Source organism: Dermacentor andersoni, chromosome 2 (assembly GCF_023375885.2).
Source record: "Dermacentor andersoni chromosome 2, qqDerAnde1_hic_scaffold, whole genome shotgun sequence".
Classification (NCBI taxonomy): Eukaryota; Metazoa; Arthropoda; class Arachnida; order Ixodida; family Ixodidae; genus Dermacentor; species Dermacentor andersoni.
The window spans coordinates 18772840-18794617 of NC_092815.1; the positions used below are offsets into that span (position 1 = coordinate 18772840).

Consider the following 21778-nt stretch of genomic DNA (forward strand, 5'->3'; position numbering starts at 1 on the left):
AACTTTGCTAGTTAATCAGGCATACACCAACATATTTGTTTATTGGTAAAGCCATCTGTTTGTCTTTCGATCGCCGTCTTACTGCAGTCGTCATCATGTTATTTCGAAGTGGTTCTCGCTTTCGAGCTCGCGCAGCAGTTTGAGTGTACTTGTAATACATTTCTTTAGCGTCTTGCTCAATCGGCGCTAGATGCAAGTTGCGCGCTCTACTTCAGGTGTCGCAGGACTGAAAGAGAAATTTTTGTCTTCGAAGTTAAGTTAATGAAATATTGGGGTGTCAAGTGCCAAAATTATGAAGCGTGCCGTAGTACGGAGCTCAGGATTAATTTTGACCACCTGGGCTTTCTTTAACGTGCACGAAATGCCCTACACATTGACGTTTTTGCAATCCGCCTCCCATCGCCGCCGCGGTCGGGACCGAACCCGAGACCTCGAGCTCAGGCTCATCAGCACGAGGACATAGCCAACGGGCTACCGCTGCGGGTGGTTTCGAAGTTACAAGTGCATTCCACTCGCCGATGACTTTTGCGATCCACACCCTGGTCCACCCCACAAACTTATGTTCTCCAAATGCAACAGGAAAGCAAAGAAACCCAATCATTCGCGACCTTGCCGCCTAACTGGTGCTTAGGTGACTTTATGGGAATTATTATCATTGTCATCAGTCTCGGCATTCCGGTCAGGTCTGTTCCTTCGCCTTACGCACTTCTCTTTGCCTTCCCTTCCTGTGTGCGTTGTCCTTGAGTTGCGCTAATTTTTCACGTGGGCACTGTTCTTTTCGCTTACGATTTCCGCACATTCAGATCACTCCACATGAGTTATTGCTCCCTTTGACTGAATGCATGCCAGTGCATTAGGAAGACTAAGGAAACTGGGGAGGAGGGGTGGTGGTTAAATGTTGGAGGTAAAGTGAGTGTAGTGGTTTACATTTACTTGACGTAATGCGGCGCTGAATTTTAACTCTAGCCAATGAGATCGATTCCTCCTATGAGTACCTTGCCACTTCAAAAAGCCGATTTCCAGGAAGGACGCTTTCAGTGTAGTTTGAGTTGCGACTATCGTTAAAGCATTCAATAAACGTTTATTGCTGAAGTCAGCTATCTGTGCCTAATACAGTAAAGGGTGCAGCTGTTAGCAAATTATAATACATTGACATTTCTCGCCACTCTACGCGCATGCCTATTACATTTTCGTTTCTATTTCCTGCTTTATGCATCACCTGGAGTAAGTTAATATATATATGTTGTCTGTATTACAACCAAGCACTATCATACCATCTAAGCATGTGAACTTAATATCGCTTCATTCGGGTTGTCCGAAACGGAAGGCGGACCAGAAAACTCCACACAACGAAAGATATACAGTTCATTTAAGTTGTGGTGCTGGCAGAAGGAAGGAAGGTGTCGATAGAGAATGACCATTCTCAGTGGCAAAGTGCACACGAAGGATCACAATGCTGGGTGCACACGAATAGAGGTGTGCGAGCTGGCCCATAGAAATGCATGCGTGTGCGGCTGAGCCTTCATCATTTGAACAAAGCGGTGCGGTGCATCTGGGACAACCTGTCATCCGCGTTTACTCCGTGGCCTGTCTTCGCGTTCGTCTTGCTATTTACGCCCGGTTCCCTCAGTGTTCTTTAATATCGTCTGTGGGGCCGAACAAACTGAGCGGTGCAGTCGCTTGACTACTTTCCTCTCGAAGAAGACGTGGTGTCTTTCATTTAAAACATGCACAGTTTCAACCGTAAAGTATTCGCAGGTTGTGTCGAATGTTGCTGCTCGTCACAGGGTTACTCACAAAAACTACGGCCTTCATTACAACTTCTAAAGGGCATTGCGTTTATCTACTAGCACCCGGGAAGATCCTACTGGACATGTCACATTGGTTGCCTTGGCTGACGGTAAACCAGGTTTGCTGTCGTGCGCTGACTCGCGCCTTTTCAGGACATCTGTCCTTGCGTGACTTCATGTAATATCCCCCCCCCCCCCCCCCCCCCTCCTTGTTGTAGAGCTTCGCAATATTCCGAGCGACCAAGTCAGTGATAGTGAGTAGAAGTTACGTCCTTTCAAGTCTACAGACCAGTGCGTCTTCCTTCCTCATGATCTGTTATAGTCACTACCATTTCGCCAACACGCTACCTCGCGTTTTAACTCGCAACACGAAGTGTATTGGCCGTCGCCCGCATGACTTCTGCAATACTGGTGACCGTTGTATGTATATAGTTGACCGCGTGTCATCATCAGTTCAAAATGATGTGGAAGTCAAAACCTGTCGTTTCCCTTTCGGCAACTTCACTAACTGAAATGGAATGAGATCGAAATGTAGTGATACACATGCAACAAGCAGGAAACATTAAAGACGTTCCGATCTTTTGTCTACAACCGTGCACTGCGTCACATCACCCAAGTCGCAATCAAAATACAACCCCTATACGTCAGCAGTTGCCGCGAAATCAACAGTATGCAGCCCTGGGGCCGCTGTACTGGATCAAGTGCGCTACTATATTCCAGCCTTACTTAAAAGCTCACAAGCGCCTCGTAGCTCCAGGGGATGCAGGCCCACTTCTCGGTACACGAATACTTTCGTGACGGCGACGATTATTTTACACGACACGACGAAGACCGGAAACGACAGCCGCTTTATGCGCTGTACTCTCCGACATTGCATTCAATGAACACAGCAGGAGTTTTGATTGTGTGCACGGGCCAACCTGGCATGCGTGTTCTTGATATGTGGGTATTTTCGGTTGTTCCAACGGGGGGTGTAAACGCACGGTAGAACCGCGGCGTGCGGCGTTGGAGTGCGAACCGTTAACAACTTATGAGACACGGACATCGAGACGCACGTGTGGTCTGGCGCAACTGAGTGGCACAGTCATCTGGGCATGGCTGAAGTCGCTAGAGAGGCTTTCGGCGCTGTCGTAGGTTGAGTGGACGCGAAGTAATTGTCTCGGTGAGCCGCTCGGCCGCGTGCACTGCCCGATCGCGGCGCCATGCTGCGTGTTGCGAAAGGTTCATTGACTCGGATGGGAACAACGAGTCAGTGTACAGCACTGACCAGTGATGGAGCTGGAGGAGTACAGGGAAGCTTAACTGGTACGACAGAACACGAGATAACGAGAGCGCCGGTTGCTGGCCTTCGCCTATCACTTACTGTTTCTACCGTCCGTTTAACAGCTCCGAGTTTTACTTACACCTCGAACGTATAGACCTTTCCATACCCAACGACAATGACAAAATGCTTGTGCATCTTTTGACACTCGCTGAAAGTCTCACGACGCGTCAGTCGTCACAGCACGTGCGCGTCCAACAGTTGGGCGTCAGCAGCAGCGGTACTGCGCTCTTCGCCGGACAGGTCCACGCCAGGTCTCGCCACGTCGTCCTCCAGGCGGGAGAAAGGGAAGCAGGAAATCAAGGCCTGCTGGCGAGCAGGCTGAGCGGGTACCCTCTGGGCCGGTGCACCTGGCAGGAGCATCCGCTGCGGTAGCGGATGTAGTCGAGCCGCCAGGGCCCGTCGGACTGGAACTCGCGCACCAGCGCGTACATGTAGCTGTAGGTCTGGACGCAGCGCGACTGTGCTTCGTATTTGGAGCGGACGTAGCGGCAGGGCCGCCCCTTGACTTGCTCCCGGCACGACGTCTGGTAGAAGCGTTGCGTGGCGTTGGGCTCTCGGTACAGCTCCAGGATGCGGCCCGTGATGGAGACGCCGCCGAGTGGCTGGATGGCCTCAGTCACGGACGGGCAGCATTCGGCCGAGCGCACGTAGCCTAGATCGGGGGGACCTGAGGGCGGCGCCGTCGGGTCGCGTCGCCGAGGGCGAGGCCACTCCAGAGGAAGGTCCCTGCGTCAATCACGTATGACCTCCATAAGTCGCGCCTTGACGATTTTGCGACTGTCGTCGCGACATTAGCGGGGATCGCGTGCAGTGGAATGGCGGGGTTTACTCTTTGACAGACTCAGCCAGAAATTTCAAAAGGGCAATAGGAAGTTGCTGCCGGGTAGCGGGGAACTTTGGGCATTCTGCAGCTACACAGAGATTGGCCAGAATGCTTCTCAATGTTTAAAGTTGCGAAAAGAGGGGAGGTTGCAGGAGTCGCAACACAGCGACATCTCTTGTAACTCGTCCAGTGGTTTGAAACTTTTGACAGGGGATACACATGGAAGGCGTTGGGGGACGTATTTTGAAGAAGGGAAGTTATTTCCATCCTTTGTTATAATGGCTACACAAAGCAGGAGTCCAGAGATAACGCCACTGTTCTTACGAAGCGCGACCGCTATACTCACAGGAGACGCCTATTCTTCCTCGGAGTGGCTCTGCCATGGGCTTCTGTGGCGCGGGAAAGTAGGCAGGTCGCCAACGACACCACCTGCAGACGCCAAGCAGAACAGACACTATGTCAGGAAGGAAGGTACACATAGTGGACTCTCTTGCAAGCGTTCTGCAGGCGCGGTAAAGTTTAGATTAGAGAACCAGACAGGCGGATAGCAGCATAAAACGCCAAGCTTCTGCTACTACGTCTAGGGTAGGCAACAGTAAAGGCTGTGACTCCTCTGGCCACGTGAGAAATCATAAGCACGCCCAACAGTGAGGAAGTTGCAGTAATCGCAGGCGATGCCCTTTCCACTTTAACTAGTTTTCTTCTCGTGTTTTCTTCCTCTTCTTGCACGGATTTCAAACTGAACTGCGGACTTAATTGCACTGGTTGCACGGCTTCACCCTGATCAGAGCATATACCAGTTCTATTGTGGTAGCCTGCTTCGTCGGAACCAGGCAGTAAAACAGGTGCTTTTCGCCTGATCGACCATTTGACTCGGCGCCACATATTTGCTTACCACCGTACGTAATATTCGTTGTGGAACTGTGTTACTTTACCAATACACTCGATCGTATACATCGGTTTATCGTCATCGAGTGTTAAGAGGACACTGAAGGTAAATATGAAATCACCATAAAGTAACTGACAGGTGTTTCTAAATCTCAAAATTGTCAGTTTTCCCGTCAGAGGGAGTTTTCACATTCGATAAATTGATGCGAGCATATACAGGTCGCCATTGATGTCATCACTATGAGAACAAGGCAAGAGTTCGCATGACGTTCGCCCAAACAGTATAGTCAGCGACCTATAAAAGGAATATTAGTTGCATTTGAACATGAAAGCACATGCCGTTTGATAAAATTTATAAATTTTTACACGCAAACACTTTTTTCATACATGATGATGATGATCATGACGTGAGCATCTCCTTGAAGGGGTGGTACATGCCACCAAGCTCTTTCCTTGAAACTCTCTGGTATATTTAAACCTTTAACTATCTTCACGCACTAAGCTACACTATTCACAGTTGAAAGTTCGCTTCATTGCATATTATGCCTTCATTTTCACCGCCAACATTCCAGCCGACTTTCACTGTAGTCTCTCTAACCACTTCGTTCATGTTTCCACATGAGTGCTGTCCTAAAACCTAAAGCATCGACCAAACCCATTGATTCCACATTTATCGCTGGGTGGATACGTGGACATTCTGACATTATACGATTAGTGGTTTCGGCACCATCTTCACACGATATGCGAGGGTCATCACTATCTGAAAATTTTCGCTTATAACTACGCGCTCTCAGACACTCTGATCTGGCTTCGAACAGTACGGCACAGCCATTTAATTTACCATAAAAATGTTCCTTTTTGATTTTTTTTTGCTGTTCAATGTAGCTTCATATGACTAACTTCTTCGTGGCTCCTATCAAGTGCGTTGTTTCCACATATCTGGCTTACATTTAACATCCTTTTCTATGTCGCGGTCCGCCACTTTAGCTTAATATTTACCGGTTAGCGTCCTGGCTTGTTTCTCCATTGCGAGTCAACATTTTTCCTGTATGGGCACGCCTAAATAATTTAATTTAGCTGCCCGTCAATTTTCATTCATGTTTTGCACTCGTCTTTCGAAGCCGATTTTGTTCTAGGTCTCTCGCGCACTTCCAAAGCCGAACCCGTACCTCCCTCTACCGCTTCGCGTGTGGTTTTTTCATACGCTCGAAATGGTAGCTTTCCAACGGTCCCACGTTAATCTTCAGTCCTGCATGCACTTCATATTCTAAGCACAGCACCGAGTCACCAAACGTGAGCTCGGTAACCATTACGACTTTTTATAGACCTCCTATACTAGATACACACTTTCTTCTTAACCCTTGTAGCGTTCTGTTTAATTATGACAGCGTTTCTCGTGCCTTTCGCTTTGATCACTTCACTTTCTTTATGTGTCTGGTAGTTTCGCTCAGCTACACTTGTTATCTTGGTATTGTGGCCAGCTGATATCAGTGATGCCATGAAGCCCGATGTCGTTATACGGAAGTTAAATCCAAGAGCTTTGCCCTCGTTTCCACTTAGAGCTGCAAGAAGCTGTCTCTGTCTGCATACGCGGCAAAACGGTGCTGTCGGCGTACATTAAACCCGAAAAACGCTGCTTCGCTTCGGTGCCAAGTCATAACCTAACTTCCTTGCCTCTAGCCTCCTCTCGATGCTTATAACGTGTACCATAAAGACGAGGGGTTGCAATGGGTACCTTTCCAGATACATCTACTGCCGCGTCATTTGTTAGCCTTTCCCAAGTTCCGGTATTCCCACGTATTATTCCAGTATACTTCCTTTAGATAATCTGTAGCGCTTTTCCCAAGGCCTCCCTCTCTAAAACTGCTCCGCAAATTACAGTCTCCCTGTTACGTTGTCGTATGAACTGCTAAAATATAGAAATGCTATACATAAAATTTACATACAGGTAATAATTTCACACATAGTATAACATAATAATGTAATATACATATAAGTGCATACATTGTCTGTTATCGAACCGAAAATTGTCGATCATCGCCGATTCTCGGCTCATATATTCGCTGATCATTGAATCGCAACGCCGACAATAATTCGTTGCGTTCGGTTTGTGTAAAAATGTTTGTTTATATAGACACGTGTTCGACCACCCATCGAGTTAGTTACTAAAATAATGGAGTTACGGGGAGAAGGCAAAGATAAAAGTGTGTCAGTAGGTGCACCGGAATATCTCCAAAAAGCGGTGCCGCTGACCGGTTTGGCAGCAGTATCATTTTCACATAAGGCTTCATCGCACGCGTACTCGTCGTGCTTGATCTCTTGGCGACTGCAGTGCGTGCAAAGCAAGGTGCGCCCTATCAGCATCTGCTCCGGAATTCCAAGTCGCATTCAGCCGACATTCCAGCGAGCTTTCACTCGATCTTACTGTGGCTGATGCGGGCGTGCAGCTGGGTGTAAACAGCCGGCCGTATGCAATCCTGGACGCAACGAGAACAATTTCTTCGACCCAATTGAACACAAGCGCAAACTACATGGGTCTTGGACGGATCTTCCCATCCGGATCTTCCCATCAAGAAATAACCTTTGCTGTCAATCGTTCAACTGAAGACACGAATACAAGTCTTCGTAATACGAAGAAAAATGTTACTCAAGAAGACTGTCTTGTATTATAGGCTTTATTTTATTCTTGTAGTATATTTCAATCAGTAAAGCCCGCAACCACCCCGTGCACTTTGCTTTAATCACGCTGTGATAAATATGTCTCTTATAATTAAGAATTTTTTTTGCGCTAAAATTCACCTTTGACAGAGGTCCAATTAATTTTGTCTTAATTCGTAATTCCGTGATATTTAGTTAGGACAGCCAGGCCGTAAACATTTATTTTATTTTAGGTAATTCATGTTTGCCCAATGCCAGTTGCCTGTTCTGCATGCTGTACTGGGAAGCTGTACTGTACAATCAGTCCAGAGTAAAGCTGGGCAACGCAGACTCAATAATGAACATCAGTGTGATAACGTAGTTTTATGCTGGCAGCATTCTTCCTTTCTTTTTGATTTCTTTCATTAACGCGGCCGCCAATGCTCTATTTGCAGATTGGTGAAAAAGAAAGAAAACAAAGGTGGAATTGAGGGAAGGACAAAGTTATACTCTTATCAAGCAGAAACACCTTGCCGAGATAAACGTCAAAATGCAGGCGCTCCGAACGCAGCGCTTCCAGTTCGTTAGGCGCGTGCTGACTCTCTATGCGCCCTCTGGATGTTCGCAGATCGTCGCTGGCGAAAAGTGAGAGAAATGCAACGCCTTGCTTTGGCTTTCGAAGCTGAAGCTGACTCGCTTTCTCGAGTAACGAACCGTGACAAGTGGAACGCGGTTGTCTTTATGATTCAGCTTTGGAAGCGCTCTGCCGGGACTGCATATATTTCCTTCTTGTCTTGTACACAGTTTCATTCGTTTTGTCGCACGTCTGTGTTTGTATAGTAGCCGTTCTTTGTTTTTCTGACGTCTAAACTTAAGCATTCGCCACGAAAATGTGTACGCAAGAGTTATTAACGCACTTTGGGAGTCCATCGGCTTGAAATTCGAAATGTGCAAGCTCGCAGTTCTGACACGGACCATGCAGGCAAAGCTGCGGTACTATACACGACGATGACACCCAACTTACTCTTTCTTTCTTTCTTTCTTTCTTTCTTTCTTTCTTTCTTTCTTTCTTTCTTTCTTTCTTTCTTTCTTTCTTTCTTTCTTTCTATTGCATGTTTGACGCGATCGAGTTCCTTTTTGGCAATCCGCTGTCGAATTCGCATGTTTTCGCTTCACAGAGACAACTAAGAAGCATTGTGGAAAGTTTCGCGCACACTGAACGACGACAACAAGAAAAGGACACAAAGACCAGCGCAGTTATTATTATAAACTGCGCTGGTCTTTCTGTCCTTTTCTCGTTGTCGCCGTTTAGTTTCCGCAAAACTTTCCGCAATGAAGTCAAGCCAACTAACCCGCCTTTCAGTCTTACTGCAGCTAAGAAGCGTTAAAGCTGTTTAATCTGGCCGCTTATGAGTGCAAGCTTTGCATCAATAATCGACGATGCAAGCTGATGTGCGTTGCAAACGAAGCCTATAGTTGAGAGGCGGCTGCTATGGCCGAAGTCGAGACGCCTAGTAAAAGTTCTAGTTTTGTTGCCTGCGCCTCCGTGCTAAGGAGAATCAGCGACACTCGGCAGCAAACGCGACGGGGCAACAGACGTCGCCATTTTACTGCTAAAACCGCGTCGCGTTTTGAAAGTCAAAGTTGACATCAGCTAACGAGGAGCCGAATTCGCAAAGCCTTTCGCATGCTAGACATTGTGCAAACGCAAAGCGCGGTTAGTCCCGTGCAAAAATAGATGCGTATGCTCTCTATAATGCCACATAGAGCTAATATATACCAATTTTCCATTCTGCGTGTACAGTTCCCATTTCTCCCACAACAATTGACAGACACTCTGCAGACGATAGGCACTAAATTGAGCGTTATTAAACGAGTTATTGCGCTATTTACTGGCATGGCACGTTATGACAATTAGTGCGTGCTTCCTCGCACTGATTCTTCTTTTCTTTATTTTTTATCTTATCTCACATCCTCTTATTTTTCGTTCTATTTACGCCGGTGCAGGGTAGCTAGCCGAACGTTACTCCAGGTAGCCACGCTGTGTTCTGCCCTCATTTTTCTTCCATCCGAAGACAGGCCGTGGACTTGTTGCCCTTATGGATTTACATGTTTATGGATTATACAATGTATAATATGAGCAATCTAGGGTTGTTACAGAATACAGTGAATAGAGGTGTCAAGAGGCTCGCCATAGACTAATAGGCATATATTTTTGTGCAGGATGACTCCACCTAACGCCTCGGTAGGCTGAGTCGCAGACGCGGACCAATCGTATTCGTCCGAGCTTGAGATGATTGCTGCCAAATGCCAACACGAAGTTATTGTAGTGGTATATCGTGCCCCCAGTCAAAAGCTACCAGCCTTCATGCATCATTTTGAACGGTTATTAGAGGTTCGATTGCGCAAAATTTGGACAACAGACACAGAAGAGAAACACACACCACAGAGCGCCTCATTAGAACCTTTACATTCCGATAAATTATCTTGTCCTTATCTGAACTTATTAAATACCACTTAAATGACAATAGAAACGTTTTGGGTATATCTTTCGACCTAAAAAAAAAAAGCCTGTGATACTGTCAGCCACAGCATATTATTAAACAAACTAGAATGTTATGGTTTTCGTGGAATGTGCCTAGAATTCTTTAAAAATTATAAAGAAAACCGTAAATTTCAGCCAGTGCAAATAGGTGATACCCGGTCCGATTTTCTTGAAACAACTATAGGTGTACCCCACGACTCAGTTCTCGGACCAATATTTTTCTCAATATACATTAACGACCTTCCTCGTGTCATAAAATACTTTTCAATATTTATGTATGCTGACGATACAGCTCTCATATGTGCCCAAGAATCCCCGCACCATACCTTTTGTGTGCGAATTCAGAGCTTGATGATATCCACAAGTGGTTCTCTTCAAACAAACTAACTTTAAATGCACAGAAAACCAAGTATATTGTTTTTAATTTACCGCGAGAAATTCTGGATGAACACTCGTGTACACTCACAATAAATAATTCAGCGCTAGAAGGAGTGAATTCTATAAAATACCTAGGCGTTATACTTGAGGAATCTTTTAACTGGACACCTCATATCAACGAAGTCTGCAAGAAACTTAGTAAAGCATGTTTTCTCTTGTACAAATGCTGAGACATATTTGACATACCGACATTACGAATAATTTATTTCAGTATACTTCATAGCCACTTAACTTACTGCTTAGTTACCTGAAGTCAAACATACTTCACATATCTAGAACGAGTCATAATACTCCAGAAGAGAACAATAAGCTTTATGACAAATTCAGGCTACACTGCACATACGGTATCACACTTCCGAAGCTTGAATATCATGCCGTTCACCATTTTAATTGATTATAAAACTGCACTAATGGTCCATTTTAGTATTATCACCAGATATCCAGTCTGCTCATCACATTTTTTATGTTCTCGCTACGAAAGCCGTAACAAAGTAAAAGGTAACTACCTCACTCGGCAAACAAAAAAATATATATGGTAAGAGAAAACTTACAGCTAATGAAGTCGCCGTATGGAACAACCTTCTACTAAAACTAAAAAAAGTGTACGAATTTCTCTTTAGCATTGAAAAGACATTTCCTACGTTATATATAGCGTATGTAATATATTAACTGCTAAAAAACATTTTTTCAGGACGAGTAATCATCTTGAATTGACTACCATGTATAATTGTGTTGTACTTACGCTCTGTACATACATGGATGTGTTGCTCGTAATATTGTAACAGTATGCGTGGCAATATTTTGAAACTCGCCTTTATAAATGCCGGAAACATTTAAAATAGTATTGCAGAGTAATAATCGTGTTATCACTAGTTCTCAAATGTTATAATGTCAGTAAAAATATTTTTGCTTGCATCATTCTTGTTTTGTTATGGGACACCTCGCTTTCGCAATTATACTTGAATGAATCCCAACTAGCCTCAAGCAAGAGATTGAGATGCATCGCTGCAATTCCATTTTTTTGTAAATTGCCAAATTATGCCAATAAAATTCAATTCAATTCAATAACGCACGCTCGCAATGCTTTGTGAATTCGATGCTCAACCGGTTGACTCTGGTTTACAGAGCGCTGCACACTTTCGGGGACACAGATTCGGTGACAGCGTCAGCAAGTTTGAATGTCAGTACAGGCAAATGAAATCTCGCGACAGTGCATAATTGAATGCACTGTCTTTCGTACGAGCGACGCTGATTTTTCATTCGCGAATGAGAGCTTAACAGGGAAGATCATGTCCCTTTGACCAGCCGAGGAAGCGATTGAATGCATATTCATGAGCCGCGATGGCTGAACGGGAGTGAACGGGTCTTTAACCCGAACCAGACGCGCTTTCGCACTGGCATGGATAACATATATACATACGCCTCTATATAGCGTGACATGCACCCCGCGTTTCCGACGCGCGGTGAGCGGCCCGAAGCGCCGAACAAAGGCGTTTTTGGAGAGGGCTCAGAGACGGAAGCTAGTCTTGGGGTAAGTCGTTAAAAAAAAAGAAAAAAAAAGAACCCACGAAAGCAGACGGCCTGCCGCCGCAATGTGCCTCACGTGCAGCAAAAGCCCGTATTCATTTGGAGATGTTCGGAGGAGACAGTCTTAAAGAAAAGCGCAGGAATGTTTGTGTTTGCCGGGTTTTACAACCGTGCATTTCGGGCGACCGCTTCCGAAGCAGCAGGAAGCTTTTTCTTTTTTTTTCTTTTTTTCTTTTTACGTGCGTGCCTGGAGGCGGTTTCAGTGGTTTGCGCACGACCATGGTCTTTCCTACTTGAGGTAAATGCGAGATTTCAGGGTTTTCACTGTACTGTGTTTTCTACTTATTCTCTGTACGCCTAGGGTTTGAAGTATTGCAACTGAAAATCCCGTTGAAAAAATGCCGTTAGAAAAGACGGGGTACTTGAAACGTTTGGTTTCTCGCTACAGATTACCCGCTGTTTATACTCGCTCGTGGAAAAGACCTTGGCTAAATGTGGAAGTTTGCAGCGTGCCAGAGTGAGTAAAAGAAGCATAACAAAGAAAACGGCGCCTGAAGCACCGAATCGCGCTGGCTATAATCGGCCACGACGGACTGCGTTGGATAACGCCCGCCGGTTCAATGACCGCACATTCCAGACATGATAGTTTCGAAACTATGGGAGTTACAGACCTTAGCTTTCCTTCTTCGTGACTTGTTCTTTAGACACGACTCTTGGTTTCCTGCAGAATGCATATAAGATTTGAATGTCCCGTTTATTTACATTGTGGTGACTACGCCATCACAAAGTAAATAAATGCAGTCGGAGACGGCAGAAAACTAGGTGGGGTGATGAAATAGGAAATTTGCATGCGCAAGTTGGAATCGGTTGGCGCAGGACAGGGGTAATTAGAGATCGCAGGAAGAGATCTTCGTCCTGCAGTGAACAGACGTAGGCTGATGATGATGTTGTTGGCTACATAGGCCCAAAAAATTATGGTCCGCCGTTGTCACAATCGTCTACGCGATGCAGAAAAAAAACTTCCATGCGAGAGACATTCTGTAAAAAGCGGAAAGTAGCATATGACCTCGAATGGCGGCGAAACATTAGGAATGAGGTTGAAGCTAACTGAATGTTTTGCTGTGCGCTCTTTGTACAAACGTGCTCTATGTGCAAGCACCAGGAGCAACGTGTCAGCACAATGATCAGCTCTTTCTGTGTGGCCACGACGCTAAACGGTTCTTGTCTAGCGGCTGCACGTTGCGATTGAATTCTCTTTGTTATTCAAAGCAATCAGACTGATAAGCTGCCCGACACGCGTTCGGTTAGAATCGTTTATAAAGCGAACAGCGTTCTTTGGCTACTGTTTAGCATGGTTGGGCCCCGGCGGCCGAGTATCCTGCCGCCGTGAAAGGGCAGTGCGCCAGCGCCCGACGTCTTAGTAGGATGTATTGATATATAGCACAATAGCGGGCAAACACAGGACACAGTAAGGGGTCCCACAGGCAGACCTTACTGTGTCCTGTGCTTCAGCGCTGTTATAATAGTTCAGTTTCCAAAAGCGCCGTACCAGCCAGTCGGAGCCCCAACTCTTCCAAATCAGAGAGCGCGAAAAAAAAAAAAGCGTTGTTGCGGTGCAGCGAATTGTCGCATGGTGAAAGTCCTATTTTGTTACTTCTTTTGCGGAAAGTAATGGGCCATGGGGCGCTTCAGTTGACGGATAATCTTATTATTGCGATAGCAATTATATGGACTCTCTAGGCGCATTCCTGCCGTCGCCGTCGCCCTTATGTTCCGCATAAGGTTCAAGGGCGATAACATCGTGACCCCACGCTGCATGCTGTATGTGCGAGTGAAAGCGTGTGGGGGGGGAATGGGTGAGCCGACGATCGTAGCTCAGTCTTGTGTGCGCAAGGGAGAAAAGTGAGGAGCAAGCGCGCCGCCTTCCGTCGCGCGCGATACATCAGGGGAGAGGATGGAATGAGGGCGGGATCTAGGATTCTGTGAATCTGTGATTGCGCAACATGTTTATTTGCCTTGTTTGACGCATTATATCCCGTGACTTTTTCTTAGATACGTAGATTTATTGGTGACTTACTTATACGTATGTTTAAATATCTTGTTGCGAGGTTTTGTGATAACGTGCAGTGACTTTGTTTTCAGCGGCACTTTTTTGCCCTTTATCAAGCTGTATCTTCGCATTTGTATATTCCATTGTATCTTCGCATTTCTAATGCACGAGGGCGAGTCAAATGAAAGTGAGCCTACCGACCCCGCGCAATTATGGTTCTGTTCATTATCTACAAGGCCTGCGCGTAGCACACAGGCATCTCTCATTTACAAAAGTGACGCGCAGGTGGGAGGATAAATGTTCTTTAATGCTCTCATACACTGGATTGAACATGGTTTCGTGCCGTAATGAACGCTCCAGAAGTTGAGAAGCGTGGTGCCGTGAATTTTTTGACAGCTGAAGGTGTTTCCCAGAAAGAAATTAGTCGCCGTATGGCTGCCGTGTACACTGAACATTGCATTTCATTGGCCACTGTGACGCGTTGGAACAAACGGTCCAAAGAAGGACGTGAAAGTTGCAAAGACGATCCCAGACCGGGCCAAAGCCATCGTGCAATCACCCCTAACAAAATTGCAAAGGTTGATGAGCTGATGAGACAAGAACGGAGGATAAGCATCGATGAACTGGCAGAGCGTGTGAACATCAGTCACGGTTTGGTTCACGCCATAATTTATGAACATCTATCTCAGTTATCAGCTCTTGTGTGCGCAATGGATGCGCAAGATTTTGAACCACCGCCAGAATGCGGAGAAGATCGGCGCTGCCTTTACTCATCTGATCCGGTATCACAATAAGGGTGATGATTTCTTGTCTGCAATTGTGATCGGAGACGAACCATCATGCCACTACTACGAGCCTGTAACACGACGGCTAAGCTTACAATGGAAACATTCGAATTCATCACCCCCAAAGAAAGCAAAGGTCGTCATTTCCGCCGGAAAGGTGTCGTTGACTTTTATTTTTCGATCGTCAGGGGCCATTACTGATAGAATTTGCTAAATCTTGAGAGACTATCAATTGTTTCCGATATTGTGAAACGCCGGATCGGCTGCGTGTCGCAACCAAGAACAAAATATATACGTGGAAAATTGACGAATAGGGTCATCTTGTTCCACGACAATGCCCGTCCCCATGTCGCTGATGTGGTTAATACAAAACTGGCAAAGTTCAAGCAGGAAACGCTGCAACATCCGCCATGCAGCTCAGACCTGTCGCCTTGCCACTTCCACATTTTTTGTCGCCAGAGCCACAGCAAATGACTCGCCACTTAAAGTCAAATGTCACTACAGTTGACCAAATGCAAGACAAGGACTCACAAGTGATTGCCATGCTCAAATCGCTCACGAATGTCATGCGTCTACTACTGACGAACATGGACACCCCGGCTGCTCGTAGCGCACTGCAAGTATTGGACGCGCTGACTCCAGTACTTGAAAGCATCGCATAGCACCATGGCCCGCCCCTCGCTGCCCTTCCACAAGGAAGTCAAGAAAGCATCTTTACTGCAGTGGAATGCCCGTGGTCACAAATCAAGAATTTCAGATTTCAGACATTTTGTCTTCGAAAACCGCTTTCCCATCTTCGTAATTTGCGAACCGAACGTGCAGAATGTTATACGCATTTCTGGCTATGAGGCATTCATGTCCTCTACCTGTGGTGATGTGAGCAAGGTAATCGTATATATTAGATGTGCTCTGACTTACGTGTTGCACCCAGTCCCGCCTCACGACGACGACCAGCACGTTTGTTTAATCGTGAAAACGAATAAGCTTACGTTCACACTCGTCGCTGTGTACATTGCTCCTTCAAGTCGCTTCGACTCTAAACGACTGCACGACGTGCTATCAGCGACACCCGGCCCTGCGATTCTCACAGGAGATTTTAATGCTCACCATCCGCTTTGGGGGAGCTTGAAGATGGACTCCAGGGGAAGGCGACTAGCATCCTTTGCCACACAGCACGACCTTTACTGCCTCAGCGATGGTAGACCGACATATTTACGCGGGCCTACTTACAGCAGCTGCCTAGACTTGACCCTGGTTTCTCGGCGTCTTGAAAGAAACGTGCAATGGTTTACAGACATCGAAACACATGGAAGCGACCATATTCCGACGTACCTGAATATCAAGGGACTATCGAAATGCTCCTCCGTGACCCTCCGGCGAATTGACTGGTCGGCGTTTCGGTCGCACATGGAGGGAGTATGTCAGCAAGGGAACCATTCAAGTCTGGAACACGAAATTCAAAAAGCCATGCAAGAGGCTAGGCGTAGTTTCCAGCCTTTCCCGAAATATGAAGAATTTGAAGCAGAACTGCAGCGACTACGAGCAGTTCGCCGGCGGGCTGAAAGAAGATACAGGAGAACTAAATCCATCCATGATCTCTGAGAGGCAAGGCGGATGCAAAAGAAGATTCAACGTCGCATCGATGCACTACAATCTCAAAGTTGGGAACGTTTCTGTGAATCGTTGGATCCACGTCAGCGATTATCTCAGATATGGAGAACCGTGCGTGGGCTTCGCGTATCACCACAACAGCGTGTTCCTTTCAAATCCCTCGCTTTGCACCAAGGTCGCAGCGAAATTGACATTGCTGAAGAATTTTGCTCAAGACTTTGCAGCTTGCAGTTCCAACGCGCAATTACACCATGTGCCACTCCTGTGCCACGGAATTCCCGCATGGATGTAATTTTTTCGCTGGAGGAGCTTGAAGCGGTACTGGCGACTTGCAGGCGCTCTTCGTCACCTGGCCCGGACGGGGTTACCTATGCGGCGCTCGCCAATCTTGGGCAGAAAGCACGACTCGTGCTGCTGAACCATTACAACGAGTCTTGGCGCAACGGTTTGGTTCCACGTGAATGGAAATGCAGCCGCTTGGTTCCACTTCTCAAACCTGGTAAATCACCGTTAAACTTGTCGTCGTACCGCCCCATCGCTCTGGCCAGCTGCATAGGGAAAATAATGGAAAGAATGATTTTGACGCGCCTGGAATGGTACCTGGAAAATTACAACGTGTACCCAGATGCTATGTCTGGCTTCCGGCGTGGGCGCTCATCCCTAGATAATGTCATCGATTTGGTTACGTTTGTTCAGCATCAAAAACGTCGGAAACGACTCACTGCTGCATTATTCCTAGACATAAAAGGCGCCTATGATAATATAGCACATTATGCCATCATAGATGCTCTGATTGAAGCCGGAATCGGTGGCCGCTCTTTTCAGTAGCTGTGCAGCTATTTGACCGACAGGCATTTCTTCGTGCTGACCGAGGATGGCGCCACGACTCAACACCAAACGTGCCGTGGAGTACCGCAAGGCGGAGTGTTGAGCCCGACGCTATTCAACCTAGTGCTCGTTGGCCTAGTCCGATGCTTGCCCAACACAGTTCAGGTATCAATATATGCTGACGATATCTGCATTTGGGCGTCTGCTGTAACACGACTACAGGTACGAGCACGGCTACAAAAGGCAGCTACGCTAACATCACTGTACTTGCGAAAACAGAACTTAGAGCTGTCTTCAGAGAAATGCTGCCTTGTTACCTTCACTCGGAAGGAAATGAAGCGTTACACTGTAAAGGTCAATGGGCAAGCAGTAGCAAATGCACGGAAACACCACTTTTTAGGGGTAATTATTGACCGCGACCTATCATGGAGCCCGCATGTTTCATACCTGAAGAAGAGATTATTGACAATAATACATCTCCTCAAATTTTTCGGCGGAAAGTCATGGGGCACTTCGGTGCGGTCAATGCTGCAGCTTTATAACGCTTTGTTCCTCGGTTTCGCAAGATACAGCCTCCCTGTGCTTGGGAACACCTGCAAAACAAACCTGCGTGTACTCCAGGGACTACAAGCTCAAGCCCTAAGGACGTGTCTCGGTCTTTCGAGGTGTGCGTCTACAGCGGCAACGATTGTCACAGCTCGGGATCATCCAATATCAACGTACTTGGCAACCGACGCTCTCAGGGCGCATATTCGGCACGTTGCCCAATTACCTTCTCACCATCTTGCCGCTCTACCCGCAGAAAGGCCACACACAACTTTCAGTCGTATAATTGATGCCAATCGTACCTCATTGCCATCGAACTACATACCTGCAGCAAGACCATCCTCACCTTCATGGTGCCTGCACAGACCTGAAATACGCCTCACCATCCCAGGAATCATGAAGAAAGCCAACATGCCGTCGTTTGCCCTTAAGCAGGCCACATTAGAACTTTTACATGAGGTGCACAGTGGCCGCGTACACGTTTACATCGATGGATGGATGGATGGATGGATGCAAAACTTTAATAAGGTCCTGAGGTACGCGACTCAGCGCGCTGCGGGCCGCTCCCACGTTGGGACAGTCAGGCCTTGCCCGACCGCCGCATCGTGGGCCCTCTGGACAGCCCATAGTTGCGCCCCGGCATCGGGGCTCTTGATAGCGGACAGCCACTTGTCCTCATTGATTTGTTCTGTGCCTCGTAACGAGGGGCAACGCCAGAGCATATGGTCTAGGCTAGCGATGGTTCAGTCACATCTGCAAGCGCAGCTGCCGCTGTGGTGATACCAAGAAGATCCATCAAAATACAGCTAAAGACGTCACATGTATCATCAACGACAGCTGCTGAACTGGTAGCCCTGCGTGCGGGTCTTCATTTCATTAAGGAGGAACCATCCCACGCATGGTCAGTCTTCTGTAATTCCAAGGCAGCCCTACAGAGTGTACTCTCAGCACTGCGTCATGGATCACATGAGCAGCTCGTCGCAGAGATCAGAGAAGTCCACCATCGACTAGTTGACGAAGGACACGATATAATATATCAGTGGTTGCCTAGTCACTGTGGCATACATGGCAATGATCGAGCAGACGCAGCTGCCCTATCTGCCCATGACGGCGTCAACTGCGTTGCCATTCCTCCTTCGAGAGCCGACGCAGCGAAAAAACTTTCCGCACTTGCGCGTGACCTGACACTAGCCCAATGGAATTCATACGATTTCACAAGTTCACGCCTCCATACCCTGGACCCTAATTTACAGCATTTTCAAATGCCTACTCTTTCCTTATCGGAATGGCCAACAGCCCACTGTGTGACTTCTGCGGGTGCAAGGAAACGATCGAGCATCTTCTTTGTCAGTGCTCTCGTTTTAACCCACAAAGAGCAGTCCTCTCAGCCACCTTAGACAAACTGGACAAGCGCCCAATGACAGAAAACAAGATCCTTGGAACCTGGCCTGCGAACATCAGCGCGATCCGCTATGAAGGCGCTGCTGCGATACTTGAAAGACACGGGACTTTCGGGCAAATACTGACTGTACACTTTGTGACGTAGGACTGTACGGTGACACTGCGTAAGACTAGGAACGCTTTTGCGGGCTGCTTGACAGTGCCCACAGAAATAGTTCGTGTGTACGTGCGTGTGTGTGCTTAGGTTTTTTTCATTTTTTATCCTTCTTTCTTTCTTACCTATTGCATCCCTTTGCCCCTCCCCCAGTACAGGGTAGCCAACCGGAGATAATCTCTGGTTAACCTCCCTGTCTTCTCTCTCTCTCTCTCTCTCTGGGGCAACCGATAAAGACAGCTCAAGGGAACCAGATTCGTCTCGGACGATGAAGTGAAAGTCAGTTGCAGACGTTTTGAATCAGCAACCCAAGGAGCTTTATGATACGGGAATTACGCGACTCGTTAGTCAATGGGACAAATGTCTAAATGCTCATGGAGGCTGCTTTTAATTAAAGTACCCCGTTTGTCATATATTCGCATTGGCTCACTTTCATTTGACTCGCCCTCGTATATTCTGCAGAACTCCTGCTTGTTATACGTGCTCTCTGTAGCTAATGTAATTTCGATGCAATTACTCAGGATACACGACTGGTGACAGCTGCTGCTACGTAATACATTGGTACAAATGACAACGTCATTGAGATTTTCCACTGGCCGTTGCATATGTACAAGAATGTAAACAAGGATCTTGAATGACAAAGTTTCATTAACATATTTGTCCTCAACTTGTTCATTTCATGGCCTTTGCATTTTTCATATCAGCGGCATGCACTGCTTTGCTGGCTTGGAACTGATGTTGTTCTAAAGTTCGTGTGATATTTTCTCTACTCATTAAATAGACAAAAAACATGGAAGCATTGACATCAGTTATGTTGGGCACAATTTTTGGCACATACAAGTATATTCTTTTATGAAAAAATACATATTTTACTTGTATTGACAGTGCGTAGCCTTCAAGAATTCGTTTGCAGCATCTTTGGCAATGGCAATGCAGCTATTATTCGTGTATTTGATCCCTAGGCAAATTGTTTAAGAGGAAGCTTTAGCTCGGGCCCAACTCCGACGCGGCCTGTTCAGATACATGTGAAACGCAGAAACACTTTTCTGAGATAACTCCTGGATAGCTATTAATGGAATTTGTTGCATTTGAGAGAGTAAGTTAAATTCGAGTGTCTGTTGGAAGCGGAATTCCGATTTAGGGCCTGAACATCGTTTAAAAAATTTTTGAAAAATTCGAAAGTTCGGAAAATATAGAAGCACGAAGTTCACAAATGAATAGCTCTGCATCAAGAACAGATATCACGGTTCTGTTTTTTGAAAATTTTCGTTTCCTGAAAATTTTCGATTTTTGCCACTTTTCCATAAAATATTGACAACCTAAATCGAAAATTCGTAACAAACAGTCACTAGAATCTAAATTTTCCTTTTAAATGCAACAAACCTCGTCAAATTTGGTGCAGTGGTTGCCGAGAAAAACGAATTCTCCGTCTACATGTATTTAGATAGGAGCATCCGACCTAATGTTTCGTCTTAAGCAAGACGTGAGCCCCCCCTCCGAACGAAATTTCTGGCTACGCCACTGCTGATATAGATAATAAATAATATTGGACCTAGAATAGACCCTTGTGGTACACCATATATTAATCGTTTCGTTTGTGACTGATGGCCATTCAAACATGTATACTGCACGAGACCGAAAAGGTAACTGCGAATCAGATTTAAGGCAACTCCTCGAATGCCATAAAACGGTAGCTTGTAAAATAAAATATCGTATTTAATAGAATAATATACCTTTTTGAAATCTAAAAAAAAATATCCGACTGTGAATCGTTTCTCATCCATATTAGAAAGCATTTTTTTATTTTATACTAAGCAGTGCCATTCCAATTGACTTCCTCTCACGAAAACCGAACTTTTCTTTCACAAGAATTTGTCTGGTGTCAAGAAACTTACATAGTCTATGTTTTATCAAATATTCCAGTAGTTCTGAAAACAAAGGGAGGACAGATATAGGCCTATAGTTATTTGGGCCACCTTTGTGCAAAACAACCACTCTTGCAATTTTCATACCTTCTGGAAAAACACGTTGGTCTAAAGCATCAATACATACAGGCTGTAGTGGCGAGCTGATTAGATCGGCAACAGCAATAATGGGTTCGACCTTAATCATCTGCTCCAACAGCAGTGGACTTATCTAGGTTTCGAAGGAACGTGAACACTTCATGTTCAGTGTACGACTTTAAGAATACAGGACTTACAACTGGAGAGGCAATGTATTGATCGAGTTCATGCTATCTATCTTGTTGTTGAACCGATTCATCAGAGAATAAGAAATGCGCATTAAATTTGTCTACCAACGCAACGCCAGTGTAGTCGACATTATTGAATGTTAATGTGCTAGGAATATAACAAGTAGCCCTTCTCATAAGGTCACTAAGGTAGTTCCAGATTTTCTTAGGACAGTTTGAAACTGCGGCAAATTTATTCTT

General features: G+C 46.0%; 1 protein-coding gene across 1 annotated transcript in view; it reads right to left on the reverse strand.

Annotated features, from left to right (window-relative positions):
• Nucleotides 1–1990: 1990 nt before the first annotated feature.
• Nucleotides 1991–21778, reverse strand: part of LOC126542874 (uncharacterized) — a 148888-nt gene continuing 129100 nt past the window's right edge. Inside the window, exons 3-4 of the mRNA XM_050190009.3 lie at nt 4284–4366; nt 1991–3840 (exon numbers count right to left, since the gene is read on the reverse strand). Of these exons, the coding sequence (XP_050045966.1) occupies nt 3411–3840; nt 4284–4366 (513 nt within the window). The 3' untranslated portion in view covers nt 1991–3410. The remainder of the gene's footprint in view (nt 3841–4283; nt 4367–21778) is intronic.